This window comes from Atta cephalotes, assembly GCF_000143395.1.
Source record: "Atta cephalotes unplaced genomic scaffold scaffold00002, whole genome shotgun sequence".
NCBI classification, from domain to species: Eukaryota; Metazoa; Arthropoda; class Insecta; order Hymenoptera; family Formicidae; genus Atta; species Atta cephalotes.
The window spans coordinates 3,460,683-3,479,888 of record NW_012130066.1 but is presented as its reverse complement, the minus strand read 5'-3'; the positions used below and the strand labels follow the sequence as shown (position 1 = coordinate 3,479,888).

At 25.4% G+C, this 19,206-nt stretch overlaps 2 protein-coding genes across 2 annotated transcripts; one reads left to right on the top strand and one right to left on the bottom strand.

The window, feature by feature from the left end:
- Nucleotides 1-3,737: 3,737 nt before the first annotated feature.
- LOC105620276 (heat shock factor protein 1-like) lies at nt 3,738-13,544 on the top strand. The gene is made up of 11 exons (XM_012201783.1): nt 3,738-3,842; nt 7,662-7,770; nt 7,865-7,989; nt 8,995-9,327; nt 9,451-9,530; nt 9,809-9,967; nt 10,705-10,767; nt 11,781-12,257; nt 12,704-12,809; nt 12,950-13,034; nt 13,345-13,544. Exons 1-11 carry the CDS (start codon nt 3,738-3,740, stop codon nt 13,542-13,544), a joined length of 1,842 nt encoding a protein of 613 aa, XP_012057173.1.
- A 4,435-nt stretch (nt 13,545-17,979) lies between these two features.
- Nucleotides 17,980-19,007, bottom strand: LOC105620265 (UPF0184 protein AAEL002161-like). The gene is made up of 2 exons (XM_012201773.1): nt 18,791-19,007; nt 17,980-18,520 (listed from the first exon to the last, which is right to left on the bottom strand). The coding sequence occupies exons 1-2, from the start codon at nt 19,005-19,007 to the stop codon at nt 18,351-18,353; spliced, it is 387 nt and encodes a 128-aa protein (XP_012057163.1). The 3' UTR covers nt 17,980-18,350.
- Between the last annotated feature and the right edge of the window lie 199 nt (nt 19,008-19,206).

The window sequence follows — 19,206 nt, the reverse complement described above, 5'->3', positions numbered from 1 at the left end:
GGGAGAGAGAGAGAGAGAGAAAGAGAGATCAAAGAAATTATGTCAAAAAATTCTGAAAAATAATAATGGAAGCACAAAAATAATTTAAATAACAAAGAATCATATCACAAAAATATCAATTAAATATTTAAAATGAACGTTCGAAGCGTTCATAAATATTGCATCATATCGTTCTCCAATTTTATCTACTTACGAAATTATTCTGTAGTTTTTGTTCTAACATATGTATTTTATCTATTAATAGTTGCAGGCAGTTAAGCACTTTTATTGCTGCATCTTACTCTCTTCACTGTCGTTCTGCTAATTATATTGAAGATTTTAGGAACAAACTCATATATATTGCCGAAGCAATCTTCTGTCAAAAAATTCTGCGAGGTTTACTTCTCCTTTCCCTTTCTTTCAAGCAACGCTGTTTTTCTTGGTCACTTAGTTAATAAACGATGAATCACGCTCTTTCATTAATCAATTAAATTCGATGTCACAATAAGCGATTTGCTGACTCCACAAAATAAAAGAAAACACGTGCGACATTCAACAGCTGATTTTGTGAAGGATCTACAGAGTCCATTCTTTACGAATCAATCGAAGAATGCCTTGGAATGCATCAAAAGAATATAGATGTATCTCGTTCCTATCTAGAAAATAATACTTTCGTGACTCTCCTTTGCGAGATGTACTCATACACTCTGATTTACACTCTCCTCTCATTCAAGATAAGAGACAAGATGATTTGAGGGATAAAATAAGATGATTTTACGGGTCTGTTCTTTTTTGTCTACAAACATTCATGGTAAGAAAAGATAATATTTTGATGAGTTTCGGAACACGGTCAACAGCTGTATTCACAGATTTCTATGAGTATTAGTATTCATCTTATATTCAAGACCGTCTTAAATATAATCTTAAGAAGTCACAAATTAATCAGAAGGCTGCATTAGCATCTTAAGACATTACTTAAGATGATCTTGAAATAAGAATCGATTATGAATACCGGCCTAAATAATCCGATGTCGAAGAGAAAAGAAAAAAAGGTAAAAGTGTAAAAAGCAATTATAAAACAGATTTATCATTTTCTTCTGTAATTTTGGAATGGTTTTATTCTTCTTGTTTTAATCGCTTTGGTCTAAGTCCCAAATAGCAAGTTACGTCAATTCGATGAATTTTTGACGCTCAGAATGATTCGATTTCGATAAATTTTCGATGCTCTAAACAATAGTAATACAATATTTTAACGAAAAAAGATTTTTTTATGGTTATTATTATTTATCTGATTTAATCAATTGTCTTCGCTATTTCGCGTATATTCCATATGTATTTTATTAATAATAATTAATTTTTGAAAACGCATTTACCGATAAGATTTGTATCTATTTGTATTAGGTGTAGAAAGAAATCCATTATTTTTGGATGAAATTGAATGGAAAAATAATGGATTTCTTTTTACTACATCTAATATATATAAACTTGTTTTGCAGTTGCTTTGCTTTTTTTATCTTTTCTTTTTTCTCTCCGACATCGGATTATTTTTTTTTTTTTCTATAACGTTTATTTTATTTTAAATGTGAATATTTTAAAATGCATTATACAATAGGCTTATTGTAAGTATAGATAAAGCTATAGAAACACATAGAAAAACATAAATGTCTAATATTAATAAATCACAGTAAAAAGAAAGTGCGTCACAATTGATATAAAGGACAATACATTCGATCTCTATTGTACTTCGGCAATTTGTTTGTAAATTTTCTTTTTGAGATCTAATAAATCATTTGATAATAGATATATTCAGAAGCAGCCTGTAATCCTGATACGCATGACTCAAAGAAATCACGAAAAATTTGTTTGCATTACACACATGCTCTAACATGCATTATAATGAACAAAAATGATATGAAGAATGAGGAGAAAGAAACTTTCTTGTCCTTCGGGGAGGACTAATCTTATACGTATTCTATAAGCCAATCATAGTCGTCAATTTCCAACTTCTAACTTCTGATTTATGACTAATAGCTTATTGTAGAATGGCCATTAAAATAACAATGAAAAGAGAACAATTAGAAAGCATCTCTAGGGGCTCTGCACAATAAAAGGAACAGGGAACAGAGAATAAAGAATAAGAATTTTAACCTATCAGAAACTGTATATTCCGCAATACATAATTTCTGATAGATTGAAATTCTTATTCTCCGTTCTCTGTTCTCTGTTCCTTTTATTATGCGAAGCTCTTGGAATTTTAAAGTGATCATGTAGGAACAAAAAAAGAAAATTGTTTATTGCACTCAGAAAGGATTTCTAATATCAAGAAAAAAAATTCTTAACATACTTAATCTTAATTCAACTGTATACAGTATAAAATTATAACCGTATTAAGATTAAATCACAATAATTTTTTATTCTACTCCCTCAAATAAAATAAAATCGACATCTTGTCTTGACGAGTATATATAGTACATAAAAAGAAAGACATGATAGAATACTAATTTTAAAACACGACTAAAATAATTGATTAAAACCGATATTTAAGTTGTATAACAAAAATAATACGAAAATAAAGGAAATGTATCGCGTACTTTAGACGAATAAATGAAATTTACTATTCAAAACACGATAGCATATTATTAATTTTAATAAAACATAACGAGATAGAAATAGATTCAAAATATCTAAGCTATATATGAAAACGATGGACAAATATAAAAAATTTATCAAATGTAGCAAGTAAGTCTGAAATTTATGATAAAAACGATATAATGTTTTTAAGAAGCATATAATTTAATGGTTTTAATGGTTTTAATGGTTTTAAGAAGCATATAATTTAATTCAGAAATGTTAAATATGTTAAAATAAGATAGATGATATTACGGAAAAATTACTGTATCTTACCGTCGGCAACATAATGTGTATTTAGGTTATTAAATAATTAATTATTCAATTATATATCTGAATAATAAATGCAGGGTTGGATAAATTAACTTTTTTTTAAACTAAATTAAGTTAAAGTTATAACAACCTTGAAAATTTAACTTAATTAAGATACAAGTTAATTTATAATGAAATTACAGCGCTAATTCCGAATAGCCAAAATTATTACATTTTTCATCCATTTATCTGCCTCTCACTCTACTTGTTTTTCTACTTCCACTACTCCCACCTCGGTGGTCCCTTCAGTCCCTTTCATATCGATATCTTAATGCTTGGTTTATGCTTTGATCTTAACTTTAAAATCTTAATATTCAGCCAATAGGGCTACCAGTCTTAATTGATCCTAACTGAAATCTGTATTCCATTGGCTAAATTTTAGGATTTTAGGATTAAAACCGAAGCATAAATTAGGCATTAAATTCCGTTTGTTGTCCAATCACGAAGTAGAATGACGAAGTAATGACAACCTAAAGTAACAGTCAGTAACTATACCCTATAATATTATTCTTGTTACTCTCCAATGTTAAACGAGGATAATATGAGTGCACTTGGGGGAAAGTTTCTGAACACTCCATCGTCCGGCGACCAATGAGAAATGAAAGTTTCACTTCTATATCCCTTCTCACCTGTGTCGGATCTCAGGTCTCCCACTCTACCTGTGTATATAGTATGCAGCAGAATAACATCGTCAGCGGATCAGCCATTGCCCGATCGTCAATATCGTGTTGATGGGGAAGATGAGAGGTTTCGTGTGAAACAAACGTGGATATAGAAGTTATTTCTTTACGGAGCTGGATTCAATGCACAACTCCAAGATGCGTACAACATCGAATTTAGGCGCAAACGTACCAGCGTTTCTTGCCAAGCTTTGGAAGATGGTTGAGGATCCGGATACGAACAACCTTATTTCCTGGTCACCCGTGAGTTATATTGTTATTTACCTAATTACTCGCGCAAGTCCAAGTCGGATTATTTCGCGTAAAATGTAATATGTAACGATATGTGTCTGTCAATGTTATGCATTTCTGATGACTCTCCGGTTTTCGCTCGCCTCGGCGAGCAATAACGATCGCATTAACAAAAGTCGCGTCACAACCACCGTGCCGACAATCAACGTGTAAAACAATTACCACAACGATAATTGCATTGACAATAGTCATATTGATTACTATATAATGATCGCATTGATAAAAACGTATATTATTAAACCGACATCGATCCTCTATGGTACATTTTCTTTCCAAGAAAGTTCATATTTCTGTTGCATTTTGCTCAAACAAGCACGTTATTAATTCTTGTGTATTATTATTTGTCGTTTGATTTTCTTATGTTACATTCTCTTTCTACGTTACATTACTCCTGTCAAAAGATAGCTAATTTCTGTGATTTTTAAGACAAAATTTCAATGTATTATGTAAAATTAGACAAAAGATAGAATTTGGAGAGTCACCAGTGTAGATCTTCTTTGGAAGAATCATTTTTAGACTTATTATTATTAACATACATTTAAATTTAAGATGTAATAAATGAATCAAATCACGTTGAAAAATTTACTGTATATTGGCTTTGTTAATTTTGTATGCATTGTTAATATGTGGACACTCTCTAGTTAATCTTTTTTGATATTCTGTAAATAACGAAGAACAATACATGTAGTACGATCTTTTATCTATAGTAGATTCTGATTCTTTACCTGAAGTACGATGCATCTAACAGTGCGAATGCTTTATTGAAAAATCAAAGAATTTTTTAAATCGATCATTCAAAGAATGCTTCAAAGCATATGGATTTTGTGGATTAAATGAATTGTACCTCAAAGTGAAAGATCGAAAGTGATTAAAATGATCGATTGGATTATAGTGAAGAAAAAGTTTGTGTCTGGGTCATATTAATTATACATATTCTGTGAATATATTATCTCAATACATTATTTACATTACAAAAATATAAAAATAATAGACATATGTATAAATATATGTGTAAATATATATATATATATATATATATAGAGTGACATAGTTTGTGGGACATAAAAATATATCACAAATAATAGATGTGATATAATTTATGTGGAGAAATAATATGTAATATAATATTGATAATTTAGATATAGAAACATTATAGATAACGAATTTACAAGATAATAAGCAATTATCAATATTTCTTCCTTATTAAATTATCGCTTTCATGTGTATATCTGTAGAAATATTGTAATAACCTTTTTATTAATTCGTATTGCAAATAATTTCCGTGCTATGAAAACGTATTGATCCTAAAATATTGCGTTTTAATGCGATCCGGTTACGCCAAGTTTTTTCTTTACTATAATTTAGTTGATTATTTTAATCACTTACAGTTTATGTGTCTCGCGTGATGAAATATTTGCATTTATTTTGTAGCTGTTTTTTATAAATATTACAATTATAAATATTACAAATATTGAAAAAATATTAAATAATCAATTTTATCAACCTCCCCCCCCAAAAAATCCTAATAAAATCCAATAAAATCTTTAAAAAAGCCAGTTTTATATTTAATTACATTTTTACTATTTAATTACATTCTTTTTTAAAAAAGATTTTTTTAGGGATTATTATTATTAACATTTAAATTTAAGATGTGATAAACGAAACAAATCACGATATTGGTTGAAAAAATTACTATGTATTAATTTATTAATTATATTATATTAATTAAAAGTATTATGTGCTTTGTACTTCGAAACGTATGAATCAGAATAAAGAGATTTAAGAGTACTATTTCAATTCGATCTACAGTTCGTCAAAGTTTTTAAGTTATTAACTCTTACAATACAAGGTACAGTTTGGTGCTTCATTTGTTCAAATATGGGTCATTAAAATCCGTCCGTTTTTTTTACCTATTCAAAATGATTAAAAAATTCTTTAAACATTCACCCCAATATATTTCCAATTTTCTAAATATTGAAACTTTATTTTGGAAAATAATAAAATGTAGTATAATTTACGCGTCATGCTTAGCGCCGAGATACTAGCAGTGTCTCCAGATAATTTTGAAAAACTCAAAGAAATTTTCACGAACAGAAATCACTAATGACCTTGTACGATAAGAATTAATTGGCTACAGTAGAGAATTTCTATAGTCATTCGAAAACTTCTTTATTCTCTTTTCCAACGATTGGAAAAATCCCAGATTTTTTTAAAAAAGCTCAACTCACTAATTTTTTAGAGATTTTATTAGACTTTTTTGGATTAAAAAAATTTATTTTTCTTATACAAAAAATTCCAATAAAACTCTCAAAAACCTAAACCAAATTTCGGGTTTTTTTAAACGAATAAAACATTCCCTTGGGTTTTTTTGGGGTAGATAAAATAATATCAACCCTGTTTTCTAGTCACTTGAAAAATTTCATATAACAAATAAAATATTAATCATTTAATAATATCAATAAAAGCCGATACTAGTTATTGTTATGTATTAGCAATTTATTTCGCATTTAATTGAACAAAATATTTCACAAATGTTTCGATCCTGCGTTTTGGATACTCCTCAGTATTAACATAAAGTCTAATTTCCCTAAAACTAATAAGTACCTATGTCAAAAATAGTTTTGCAATTATAAGTAGAATGCAATTACTTACTATGATTTATGTCGAGTCAAATGATGCTTCCTCGTTTCTTTCATCCATTGAAATAAATTGCTAATACAACAATAACTAGCATCGGCTCTTATTGATATTATTAATGATTATTGATTTAAGTTATATAGATAGAACTTTTAATCATTATATGAAATTTTAGCCTAAGATCTTATTTTTTATAACTCTTAACGATAGTTGTTTCTTTAGACGATGTCATTCTGGCTTTTCGCTTAGATGAGCAATATTAACAAAATGTCGACATCCCATCTTGTCGCCTATTGTCAATGGGCATTATTCTTCTTCAAAATTCATTTTTTAAATTTCGGAATTGAATTTGCACAGTTTATCTTTTATCCTTTTCAATTAAAAGAAAAGAAGAAAGAATAGATCTATTGTTAATGTCAGAGTTTATACCTACAATAAAGCTACAAATAATATAACAATGCCGACTGTTATTAGAGTTATAGAATAAGAGCCTAAATTTGGATTTGGGATACTGAATTATAGCAATGAATTATAGCAATAAATAAATTGCAGCCATAAATAAATCATAGTCATAAATGATTTATAGATTTTAATACGATTTCTGTTGATTGTATATATGGTAATGGTAGCATTAAATATAGCGTTCTAATCTCGGTCCTAATTAAAAATGACCTATGTAGTGATATTTTGAGATAATGAGGCTTAGAATTTTAAAGTTGGAGCATAAATCTTTGCATAACGCATAATATATAAAGCATAAGATAATAAATCAGAGGCTTTCATAAAGGAAAAACTCTGATTTATTAATTCTCTTGTTTATGAAAAAATTATGGCTTTGGCCCTTATTTTTAAAAATAATAAAATTTTGAAAAATAAATATTATGCTCTATGAATGAAAATACTAGGGAAATTCATAATATATAATTTTTATATGTAATATATAATTTTTCTATTGTCGCTATACTGAACTGTATTAAAACTTTATCTTGCATTTGCAAAACTTCATATACATATCTATATCATTTTAAATACGAATGTATACTAATTCAGCTACAAAAAACAGTCTTATGAATGATACTTCGTCATAATTTGATGAGAATTTTAATAATTTTAATAATTTAATGCTTTTTTCAGGGTGGAAATACTTTTCTCATTAAAAATCAATCGGTATTTACAAGCAAATTATTACCACATTATTACAAACATAACAATATGGCTAGTTTTATACGACAGCTGAATATGTGTAAGTTTTTGCAACTTTTAAACTTTTTTTAAAACATAGATAATATAGTAAAATAACAATAACAAAATATTTATTAATGTTTTTTACGTGTTAGATGGATTTCACAAGATAGCATCTGTAGAATTGGGCGGTTTAAAATGTGATAAAGATGAAATAGAGTTTGCGCATCAGTACTTTTGTAAAGGTTCTCCTCATTTAGTAGAAAATATTAAAAGAAAAGTAAGTATGTTAAATTAAAAGTTGTTGTTTGAGATGTTTTATAGTGTAATAATTGAATTCTTTATTCTTTAATTTTCTTAATATTAAAATTAATTCAAAAAAATTTCAAAAATATATATATAGTGTAAAAGATTTCCTATATTTATATATTTATGATATTCTTAATTTTTCTACAAAAATTATTACATATAAAATTTAAGACTGGAGCTTTGTAATAGCGCGCTTTTCAAATCTCCCAACTTAATAACAAGATTGTCCCCACTTTTATATCATGAAACTCAGGGTCTTATTGGGAACTATTACTCCCACTCATGCTATTCACATGTCTAACACATATTGAAGGGATTTTGTGCATTAATTCGAAGTTTATTATTACGAGGTTCCAGTGTAATGTAATAACGTAGTATGATATGTACAGATTAATCCTGAATGTTTCAGTTAGAACTTTGAGATTTTATAGGTAATTTAATTTTGAACAAAAAGTTTACTATATACGTAAGTCGAAAAATGATTCCTTAAAAAGTTATCGTCCAAAAACCTCTAAATCACCTCTAAATCATTATTTTATATATTTTTACAAATATCAGAAAATATATGCGTTTTTTAAACAAAAAGTACCGAAATGAAAGCTGTAGAAAATTAAATTATTTTTCAAATAATTATACATTCTCTGATATTTGTAAAATTATATAAAATAATCGTGATTTTACACAAAGATTTTTGGACGATAACTTTTTAGCATTTTTCGACCCACGTTTATAAGAAACTTTTTGTTCAAAATTAAATTTTTTATAAAATCTCGAAATCTGACTGTGAAACGTTCGGAACTACTCTATAAGTATAAGAAATTTTTTTCCCTTTTTAAATCCTTTTAAGCAAAATCGGAAGTATATAAAAAATCTTTCTAATAAAATTCACAAAAGTTTAAATAATAAACCTAAATTATAAAAGATTAAATGTTACATCAACATTTTTATTACGGAATTAAATCTGTTCTTTTATTAGGTTACAGCTAACAAAAATCAAGATTTACTGCATTCTTCTTTTAAACCAGAAGTAGTGGATAGGATGTTAATTGAAGTAAGAGAAATGAAGGAACGTCAAAAAACTATGACTGATGCTTTAAATGAAATGAAATTGGAAAATTCATCATTGTGGACAGAATTAATGATATTGAGACAAAAACATTTGCAACAACAAGAAATTATTAATAGATTAATTCAATTAATTCTTCTTACTCTTGTACAACCATCGAGGAGTGGACTATCTGTTAAAAGACGATATCCATTAATGATACATGATACAAGTTGTTTAAATAAACGACGTAAATTGTCTAAGGTAATATTATAATTATTGTTTAACTTATTATTGTTTATTATTGTTAAGTTGTAACTTATTATTGTTATATTATTATTGTTTATTTTTTTAATTAATTACTAACAATAAATATTTATATTGTAGTCGCAAGAATCTCCTACAGGACCAGTAATTCATGAACTTGATGCATCGGAACCTGATGTGGACTCAGACTACATTGCTGAGTATGTGAATAAATTTAATTATTGCATTTAACATATTGCATTTTAAATGTAATTCAAATTTAGTCTTGCTTATTTGGAATTAATGTTCTAATAAAGTTGTTAGCGATCAGGGAAAATCAAGAAAAGTCACAGAATTAAAAAATAAGAAAACCGAGTAAAGGAAATTTTTTCTTTTTCGCTAACAACTCTGTTAAAGGAGTAAAAGACTCAATACATGTATGGATAAAGAAAAACTTATTAATTATAATAATCTTATTAATTATAATAATTTATTTTAGTATATTGAAAAATGAAAATCTAACCGTTCAAAGTCCACAAGAACATATTGAAACACTGACAGATGAAGAAAATATGGGAATTGTATATACATCTGAAAATAGCGATCAGAATCCTGAGATTGAGACAAAAAGGAAACTTGTTTGCAAAGGCAAAAAGAAGTAAGCTTAATTTATATTATATTATTTTAACGAGCGTATTTATACGTATAAGTTAATTTCTAGAAGAATTTATCACAGATAAAACAAACTTAATAGAACGTTATATATATAATAATATACACAGTATTTGTGTGTGCAGAAAGTATTATAGATAAAACAAACTTAATAGAGTTATATATACAGTATTTGATATACAGTATTTGATATATATATATATACAGAAAGTAGACACAACATTCTTTATAAAATTGATTCTTGATTGAAAAAAATTGATTCTTATTAGAAAAAAATATAGAAATAAAATATTCCGATATTTTTATAAGCAGAAAATAAAAGTAAAATTTATTGTAACAAAATCTTACTTTTTGAATTAATCGCTAAGTATTAAATATTAAAATTTTTATTTAACAAATTTTGTCTCAAAATTTTCTATGAAGAATTCGTGGAAAATAAGGAAAAGCCTCTAAACTTTAATTAAATACTAAAAATTATCTTACGAAATAGTAGTGCAATATATCGGAAATTAGATTTACATTATAAAAGTTATTATGATAATAGAATATAAAAAAATGTAAAAATCTATAAAATGTACATAAATATTCTAAGTCATTAAAATATATACAACTAATCCAAGTCATTAAAATTTAAGTCAATATTTTTATTTACTAATCAGTTGCATTCAGTAGAATTTAATAATATTTAAAAATTTCATATTGATCAAATTTAAATATTATTAGCAGGAAAAACAAGGTGCCTGTCAAAATTGTCATTCCATCATTGGAAAACGGAAAACAATCAAGGTTAAACCTAATTTTTGTTTGTTGGTGTTCTGAGAATTGCTTGTAATTATTTTGTTATGTAGAGTTACTATTAATGTATGCTATTTCTTGCATGAGTTAGATTTTTTATGATTGTTTTGTAAAAATATAATTAAAAAAAATATATATATATATATATATATATATATATGTATGTATATATATGTATATAATAAGGAGCGAGAAAGAAGCAAGGAAATACATTTTATCAGTATTTTCTACAGAAAGAGAGAGAGAGGAAGGGGAAAGGGGGAGAGAGGAGGGAGGGAAAGAGAGACAGAGAGCATGTAAAATTAAAAAATTTTTAATAAGTCTTTTATAATTTGTCTTTTATAGTTTGTTTATATTGTTTGTGTATGCGCGCGCGCGCGCGCGCGCGCGCGCACACACACACACACACACACAAAATATAAAACAAATAACTATTAATTAAATTTATTATTAATTAAATTTGCTTACAAATACATATAAATCATTTTGAATTAGACACATATCTAAATGAAATTTTTTTAGTATAACTAATACTGTCACTTTACATTATTAATTTTTCCTCATAAATGTTTCTGAATTTGCATTAATGAAATTATAATCTTATATATCTATATAAGATATATCATTGTTTATGTATTGAAAAAGAAAAATAGGTAAAAGAAAGGAAGAAAGATGTGATATTCTTCTGCTATTAGGAAAGAAGTTTTTTTTCATTTATATATTTAATTTTTTACTTTAATATATTTAATTTTACTTTAATATATTGATCTATAAACATTATCTTTATTTGATAGCTATTGTATTATAATATTCTTTTGAATGGTATAATAGATTGCATGAATTTTTATCTCTTAAGTTCTGTCTTGTAACATACAATTTTTTTTATGTTTCACTATTTTATTGGAATATGATAATATATTTGAGTATTTAATAATTTATATAGATAAGAGAAAACTTTAAACTTGAGCTTCTAAAATAAAAATGGAAATTGATTTTATTTATAGAGAAATATTGCATATGTTTGAAGTATCTACCGATGAAGACGAGCCTGTGAGTTTATTGAAAAATGATTCCATCGGTTCTAATGATGTGGCTTCAGTTGATTTGGAGAATTATGGACTTACTACAGAAGTTTTGAATAACAATCCATCGATAGTGAAATTAGAAAATATAATTACTCCGGAAATGTTAATTTCTTCGGAAATGCTTCATAATAATAATATTCAAAATAATATTGAGAATGAAGAAGACAGTAGCGATCCTAATAACATGTATAACAGGTTTAGTAAAAAAATTGATAGCGGAAGAGGTCCTATTTTAGTGACAAATAGCAATGAGCAATACAATGAAAATAGAATAGTACAATCACAAAAAGAAGATAATAGTTATGACACAGCAAGCGCAAGTTCATCGAAAGATTTATTGGTGAGCCGTGTTAATTCCTCTGGAATGACTGAAGCTAATTACAGGTTAGAACCAATGTAAGTTCAACATAGACCATGAATAATATTTATTAAATATTTATTAATAATAATTTCCACTTAATTTTATTATAGTGGAAATTATTAATCGCAAAAAGAGAGTATCGTTTTTTTATATTTTATATCAGATAAATTTTTTTTACAATACAGATTATTTTTTTATATATTTTAAATAATTTTTATTAATATAACTTATATTGTTTTTTAAAACAAATTTATATTGTACAATATTTATTAATATTTATAGAATTTATGAAATGATAAAATATAAAGAATATTATATTTCTTTTTTTATGCATCTCTTATGAAAATTATTATTATATTTTATTGCATAAATTATTATTTTCCAGTCTTTATAGGAGCATTTTACTCTACCTTAAAATTTTTATTTAAATAATGCATAAATATATATATTATATTTTAATTTATTTTTATTTTATGTATAGGGAAGAAATAAACAATCACGTAGAAACAACACAGAGTAATTTGGACACTTTCCGTGACGTATTGCTGAGTGAAAATTGCAACTTGGACGCTAATACTTTACTTGACGTAAGTATAAATTTTTTACATATAAGAAACAGAAAGGAAGAAAAAATTGAAGAATAAAAGATTCTTCAATTAAAGATTCTTCATAGAAAAAAGAATAGTTATTAAAAATGCTAATATTGATATTTTTCCTTTTTTAATAGATATTTAGTACTGATGATCCGATGGCGTTTGGATTGTCACTTAATTCAGAATTGAATCCATATTATGGGAAAGAAGAGGAAGATAGTAAGTTTTTTATAATTTTCATTGCTGGAATTCAAACTTTTAATAAAATTTATATTTCTCCGTCAAACAAATTTTGAGAAAAAGTTGCAAGTAATAAAAAAATTTTATAAAGAAAGAAATTATTAAATATAATAATTATTAAAATATACATATTTTACGTGTATTTTTAAATATTTCATTTTTTTGAGAAATGTAAGATGCTTTTTATATTTATTTATTACATCATAATGTTATTATGAAACTTTAAAAGAAAATTTATTTTTATAAAAAATTAATAAGATGAAGTGCAGATAATTTCAATAATGTATAGTTTCAGATTCTGTCCATGGATCTGCTGGTGGTGAACTTATGACATATAATCCTCCATTAGAATTAGACGATATGTTTATGGGAACTGGTTCAAATCTATCAGATTTACAGATGAATGGTTATACACATTCTATGAATTATGAGGATACTAAGAAACTTCTTGATGTTCTGATAGCCAATAATACGAATTCAGTATCATAAACATCGTTAACTAAGAGGTAGAAGAGTTTTCTTCTCATTTTTAATGCATTTTTAGTTTTTTCCTATTTTTCTTTCTCTATTTTTTCGAATTTTTTTAAAAATTTAATCATTTAAATTTAATATTTATTACATTTACTATGTTTATTATGATTAGCAACATTACGATCAAATTAAAATTATCGTCTCAAATTTTTAAAATAAATTAAATTTTAAAAAAATCATTCAAATTATAAAGATACGCACACACAAATTATAAAGATATGCACACACACACACACAGGATAATCCAGATTAACCGGAGGAAGTGGTATGTATGTATGTACTGTTTATGAAAAACTGAATCAGAAAAATCCTTTATTATTTTGCAACAGTTAATAAAATATTTATTAATAAAATATAATTTTTAAAAATTGCCAAATAAAATCGATGTTGATAAATACATTGAAATATCTTTCAAAGTTCTTCATGAAATATCTCATATATTTTTAAAGAACTCTTAAGTTATTTTATGCGTCGATACAAACGTTCTGGACTATTGGACAACTAAAAAAATTGCGAAAATTGTAAATGATAGAGAACTTTTTGATTTAATTTTTCATAAATGATACGTACATGCCGGTTCCTTCGACTGGTCTGGATCATCCTGTGACCCTGTATATACAAAGAAATATACAAAAGCGTACAAATAAATTTATCACAGATTGATTATTCTTGTATCAAATTCTTTGATTTCAATAGATTTTATTTTAAAAGAATATAAATAACAATTGATATCTTATTCGTACGTAGAATTATTGAAGTTAAAAGAAATAAAAATCTCACTATATATTTTGTAATCAGTATGATTTTGTCGATTTAACATATAATGATAGATGTCAAATGTTTTTATGTACTTAACATATAAAATCCATTGAATTTGCACTAGGCAAAATCTGAAGATAAATTAATAATTTCTATTTAACATTTAATAATCTGACAGTTATTTATGAAAAAAAATATTTCTAAAAATTAAATAAAATCGATGTAAAAACATTGAAATTGTATCTTCCAAAGTTCTGAAAATTATGGCAGTAATTTCTTTTATATTTTTACTAACATAAATTAGAATATTTATAATTACATGAGAAAGTAATGCAATCATAATACAACTGTAAATATCCTCATCGATTATTTTTTTTATAGTAAAAAATTCAATGAAATGAGTAAAATTTCTATTTTATCATAATAAATAGTTCATAGTAAATGTTTTAAGTTTTAATTATACTTTATATTAGGCACTATAATTTTATAAATCTTTAACGAACTGATTGTAAGAATTATTTGATTTGAGTATAAGTTTTGAAAGATTCAAATAATTAAAATTTTGCAACATTCATACATATAAATAAACTTTAAATTTACATCGATAATGTGTGTTATAATTATAACTTCACATTACAAATACATTACGATTTACAAAAATTTATGAAAAAATGAAACATCTGTACAAAAATACTTTTACTATCTGTTACAGATAAATACTTGTATTGTGTGTATGTACACAATAGAAAGATTAAATGAAAAAAAAAGGTTATAGAATATAAGAAATACATTCTTACAAATTTGCTGTTGTTATCAATGCGCTTTATGTTCATATAATTTTTGAAATAAGGGTAGTTATTTATTTCACAATTTACATAATTCGTTTAAAGTATCTATGCACAATAGCATTAGACTTACCATAAAATTTTATATAATATACTACATATTTATATATACATGTGTGTGTGTATATATGTGTATGTAATATTATATATTATACCATTTTGTTTACAAAAAAAATTTAATAAATGATAAACTTTTGAAAGTACAGTAAATTCAAAAGAACATATTATAAAACATTCATATATACATCACAATCTTTTTTTATATACAATATTCTTTTCTTATATATTTTTTATTATAATTTAGTATAATTTATTAAAATCTATCTTTCAGTTTTTTTGATAGAAATAACTTCTGTGTTTGATTTTTTATTATTTAGAAAAGAATGATAATTTGAATAAGATATAAAGTGCACTGTTACAACCTCTTTGCAATTTACTATTATCAAACTTAAAGTAAGAATATTATTTCCAAGTAACAACATAACTTAAGTTGCAAAATAAAATACATAATAAAAACAATGGAATAATATAGATATAAGAATTAAATGGATATTTAAATTTTCGCAATTTGAACGTGAAATTTTGAAATCTTTTGTTCTTACTTTGTATATAATATTCTAATAGAAAACCTATTCTTATTTTGAATGTAAAAAGATTTAAAGCTTTATAAAAACAAATTAATAGAATAATTTAATATCTTTTCCTATTCTATATAGATAATGAGTTTGTTAGATTAATAAATTTGCGTATGTATGTAAAAAAAATTATTTGTAAAAAGATAAAAATAATGATAATACAAGTTAAGATTTCAGTGTTTTTTATCTAATAGAAAATTTCTAATAGATTATAATATTAAATCTTCGAATAATGTAGATATTTTTGCGATTAAAATTTTGACTTGTGTAAAATACTAAAATACTTTTAAAGTCAGAATATCTTCGCATTTTTATTATGAATTTATGAAAATTTACAATTGTTAATTCGTTATATTTTATAATTATATATTAAATATATATAATTTATAATTATATAATTATATTAAATATATAATATATAATATAATTTGATGGCAGGCTAATATGAGAAGATGAGAAAATTATTTAAATATTAAAAGAAATATTTGAGCGTATTAATATTATATAATATAATATATTCGGTCGTAAAAGAAAGACAAGAATTTGGATATTTGGAATTAAGATTCAAACACTGAAGTCTTAGTCTTGAAGTCTTAGTCTTAGTCTTTATTAATAAGTTAATAATCCTTTAATGTTTTTAATGTTTTTCTGTACAACAGTGTGTTAAGCCTATTTTAAAATGTGCTTTTTGTTTCCTGTTTCTTGCTTTTTTTTGCAACCGTTTTATCGACAATTGTATTTCTTGTTTTTTTCGAAGTTCGTTAATTTTTATCTCAGGCAACATAAAACAAGATATAAAAAAATAGCAAAAAGTAAGAAACAGAAAACAAAAAGCATATTGTAGAATAGACTTTAATCTATCCGATAAGAATGTATGAAATTACTTGGCCCCTTAAGCGCTGTATACGATAAATTGATTGATTGTACGTATTGATCGTACATGTAATGATCGTTTTACTATCATTTACATTTATTCAATGCATTTGCAACACATGGCTCGAATTATACAAAACATATAAAAAGCCAACATTACATGTTAGAATATCTTATCATGTTTCGTTTTGATTTATAGATAGGAAATTTATCACAAAAGTAAAGTTCATACATTTCATTTTGAGATTTGTAAAATCTGTTATGTAATTCTATATATACAATCAAAAATTAACCATCCACTTAAGTGCAAGTTAAGCATTTTCTTTTAATAAAAGCATTACATTTTACTATCAAAGATTTTAAGAATTTTTAAAGAGGTATAGATTTCTTTCAAATAAATCTTTAATGACGAAACTTTTCTCAGCATGTGATGAATATTTATTTAATATAATAAAATGATTTATGAGCCGAAGTTGTTTGTATATTTTTCTATTCAGCAAGATGGATTTGCCTGTTTGAACTAAAGCTTGTATTTGATGAAAAATATTAATTATGGAGAGTGTTTTCATTTATAACAAATGTATATGTTACATAATTCTGATATAGCACTGTTCAGATATCATAGATTGTAATGCTTTAAAAAAATTAATGGAAAATGTAAATGAAGAAATTAAAGATTGAATCACTTGGTGTTGCGATTTGTGATAAATCACTATTAATTGCACTTAATGTGTATATATTGTAAAGAATAAAAGAATATCGTTTAGAAATAACTAGGGGCCAGCAAAAGATAGTTAGGTTATCGAGATATGCACCTATTAAAACTATTTAAGTAATTAATGTTCTAACATAACTTTCTGCAAGTAGATCCATGAAACATGCTGTTTATATTAGTTTACTGATTTGTGTATATCTAACATATTAGAAAGTAAGTTCTTTATCATTAAGTACACGATAATTGTAGTTTAAATTAGCATTATATTAAAAATACTTTTACTACGTCAACAGTTATATTAAATCTGTTTGTTTATATGCAAATAAAATTTACATAACTGTTCGTGTGCATTTATTTAGTTTAATATTTCCCTCTGTTTCAGCGCACTGAACTGTCATAAAACATTTTTACAAAATGATTGGATTATATATTTTCATATCTTTTCTAGTTATTTTGTTCGTTAGAAATATTCTGTTTTATCATTTTTAAAAATATTTTCTTACTTTAGATACAAAGATATTGTGTATGTTTCATTATTCTTCAAAAATAAAATATTAAAATTTAATAAAAAATATATATTTTGCATAACATGTACAAGAATTTTTTTTTAATTACAATTCCAATTCAATTAACATCGATATTCGTAATAAATAAAAGTGCATTAATATTTCCAAATATATGTGTATACATATATATGCATAATAAATTACACGATAAATTAATTCAATTTTATTTTTGTTATTAGGAATGTTGTTGAAATTTCTTTGCTTAATCACTAACAAATATGATTAATCGGGATAGAGAGAGAGATTATAAATGTTTTTCATTCTTACAGATACATAAAACAATCCATTTACAAGATCAGAAAATAATACTTGGGAGTATCTTCAGACAGCATCAAATCAACAAACATGATTTTCTAAGTACAGAATAATTATCACTTTGATTGTTGTCCTTCGACTTGTAATGATTCCTGAAACTGTTTCCTAGCTTCACGATTAGACTGTAATAATTCGGTCAATTGTGCATGTATATCATCGTTTTTCCTTTCCAAATGATCCAAAGCAGTTTGCAAATGATCCAATTCATCTTCTAATGCCTTTATACCTGCGCATAATATGTTAATGATATACATATCTCTTTTTTTACTTGATTTTAAAAGCATTCTATAGGTATTAATTATTGAGAAAAAAACTTGATTTAAAGGCTTATTTAAATATTTATTTCTTAAATTATTTATTCATATATCTATGCATTAATATTTAGATATACATCAACAATGTATAATAAAATTCTCCATAATCATACAGTATCATGTCACATTGTTAGTTTTTGAATTCTCAACATTTACTCGAAAAGATTTGAAATATTACTTACTTGTATCAATATATATATCTTCAGGATATACATCGTTCTCAAGATACTCGCAAATATCATCGGAATGTTCTTCGTTCTCGGTATTGTTCATTTCTTCGTCGGCGTCGTTGCGATTAGTTTCCTCCGTTTGCATCGTCTCCTCCATATCTCCTTCCTTTTTCATTTCCTCCGATGCTGGATACTCGTCTCTGACCATATTTTTTTCTTCCACTTGCATCTGAGAAGCAGTCAGTCAAAATCAGCTGACTTTACAGTTAAAGGTATATGCATATCTATATATATAGGTGAAAAGTCATATGGTATCTCGTGACGTAGTTCGATCTGTTCGCGTTACTTGACTTTTTGCACTCAGTATCTTCGTTTTCTTTATTTTCGACGCTCGAATGTATATATATATATATATATATATATATATA